Source organism: Austrofundulus limnaeus, unplaced genomic scaffold (genome assembly GCF_001266775.1).
Source record: "Austrofundulus limnaeus strain Quisiro unplaced genomic scaffold, Austrofundulus_limnaeus-1.0 Scaffold2233, whole genome shotgun sequence".
NCBI lineage: Eukaryota > Metazoa > Chordata > Actinopteri > Cyprinodontiformes > Rivulidae > Austrofundulus > Austrofundulus limnaeus.
In genome coordinates, this window is record NW_013954635.1 from 10,444 (window position 1) to 11,822 (window position 1,379).

Sequence of the window (1,379 nt, forward strand, 5' to 3'; positions counted from 1 at the left end):
TCAGTGTTGAGTTTGTCTCAGTGTTGAGTTTGTCTCAGTGTTGAGTTAGTTTCAGTGTTGAGTTTGTCTCAGTGTTGAGTTAGTTTCAGTGTTGAGTTTGTCTCAGTGTTGAGTTTGCCTCAGTGTTGAGTTTGTCTCAGTGTTGAGTTAGTTTCAGTGTTGAGTTTGTCTCAGTGTTGAGTTTGTCTCAGTGTTGAGTTTGTCTCAGTGTTGAGTTAGTTTCAGTGTTGAGTTTGTCTCAGTCTTGGGTTAAACGTGGTGTGGTAGTAGCTGACAGTCATTCCCAACAGATACCATGAGCTTTGTTGTGTCTTGTCTCCTCAGGTACTTCCCGTTCGGGATCATCTTCTTGGTGGCGGGGAAGATCTTGGACATGCAGGACCCGAGCACGCTTGGGAAGAAGCTGGGTTGGTACGGAGTGACCGTGCTCACTGGCCTCTTTGTTCACGGCCTCATCCTCCTTCCGTTGTTCTACCTCATCTTGACCAGGAAGAACCCCTTCAGATACATCCGTGGGCTGCTGCAGGCCATGGTCATCGCCCTGGCCACCTCCTCCAGGTCAGTCCAGTTCCAACAGTCAACCCCTGGACTTTCCTTTCATTTTATAAAAACAGATCTTTGTCTGGTGGGATTCAGCTCGGCCACGCTGCCCATCACCATGAAGTGCTTGTTGGAGAACTGCCACGTGGACCGTCAGATCGCCCGCTTCGTTCTGCCTGTCGGAGCCACCATCAACATGGACGGCACGGCGCTGTACGAGGCGGTGGCGGCCATATTTATCGCTCAGGTTAATGACTATGAGCTGGACTTTGGTCAGCTGGTCACCATCAGGTAACAGTTTGTTTACAGCTTTTTCGTTTAGTTCAGGAGAATACTTCATTTAATGTTTTTAATTTATTACCTGCTACTAAAATGATCGCATGGCATCAAAATCCACCCAGTTCATAAGATATTTTGCTAACAGACTTGTTGGCAGCAGGTGATGAACATTCTTCTACAGGATCGGTGATAAACTCAGCAGAATTTAAATTGTCTTGTTGTTTTTTCAGACCTGAGTCAGTTGGGTTTTTTTTTACAGGGATGCACGATATATCAGTATTAATATTGGTATCGGTCCGATATGTAAAACTGGGTCCGTGTACATTCAGGCAGTTCATTTTGTCATTTGAAACAAAAAATGAAAAAAGCACTTGGTTTTTTTTTTTTTGTTTTTTCGTTTATTGAACCAAAACGAAAAAAACGGATTACGAACCAATCTGTTATCCGATTTCCGATTTTGTGCACTAAACAAAAAAGATAAAAAAACAAATAAAGGTGGGTCAGTTGGGCTGATATTAACGTTCGATATTGATTTCCCAGTTTTTATCTTTGTGTTTCTG

The 1,379-nt window shown here is 43.6% G+C and overlaps 1 protein-coding gene across 1 annotated transcript in view; it reads left to right on the top strand.

The window, feature by feature from the left end:
* Positions 1–1,195, top strand: part of LOC106537299 (excitatory amino acid transporter 5) — a gene marked incomplete in the record, with an annotated part of 10,872 nt that extends 9,677 nt beyond the window's left edge. The window contains 2 exon segments of the mRNA XM_014034686.1: positions 325–558; positions 637–1,195. Of these exon segments, the coding sequence (XP_013890140.1) occupies positions 325–558; positions 637–835 (433 nt within the window).
* Between the last annotated feature and the right edge of the window lie 184 nt (positions 1,196–1,379).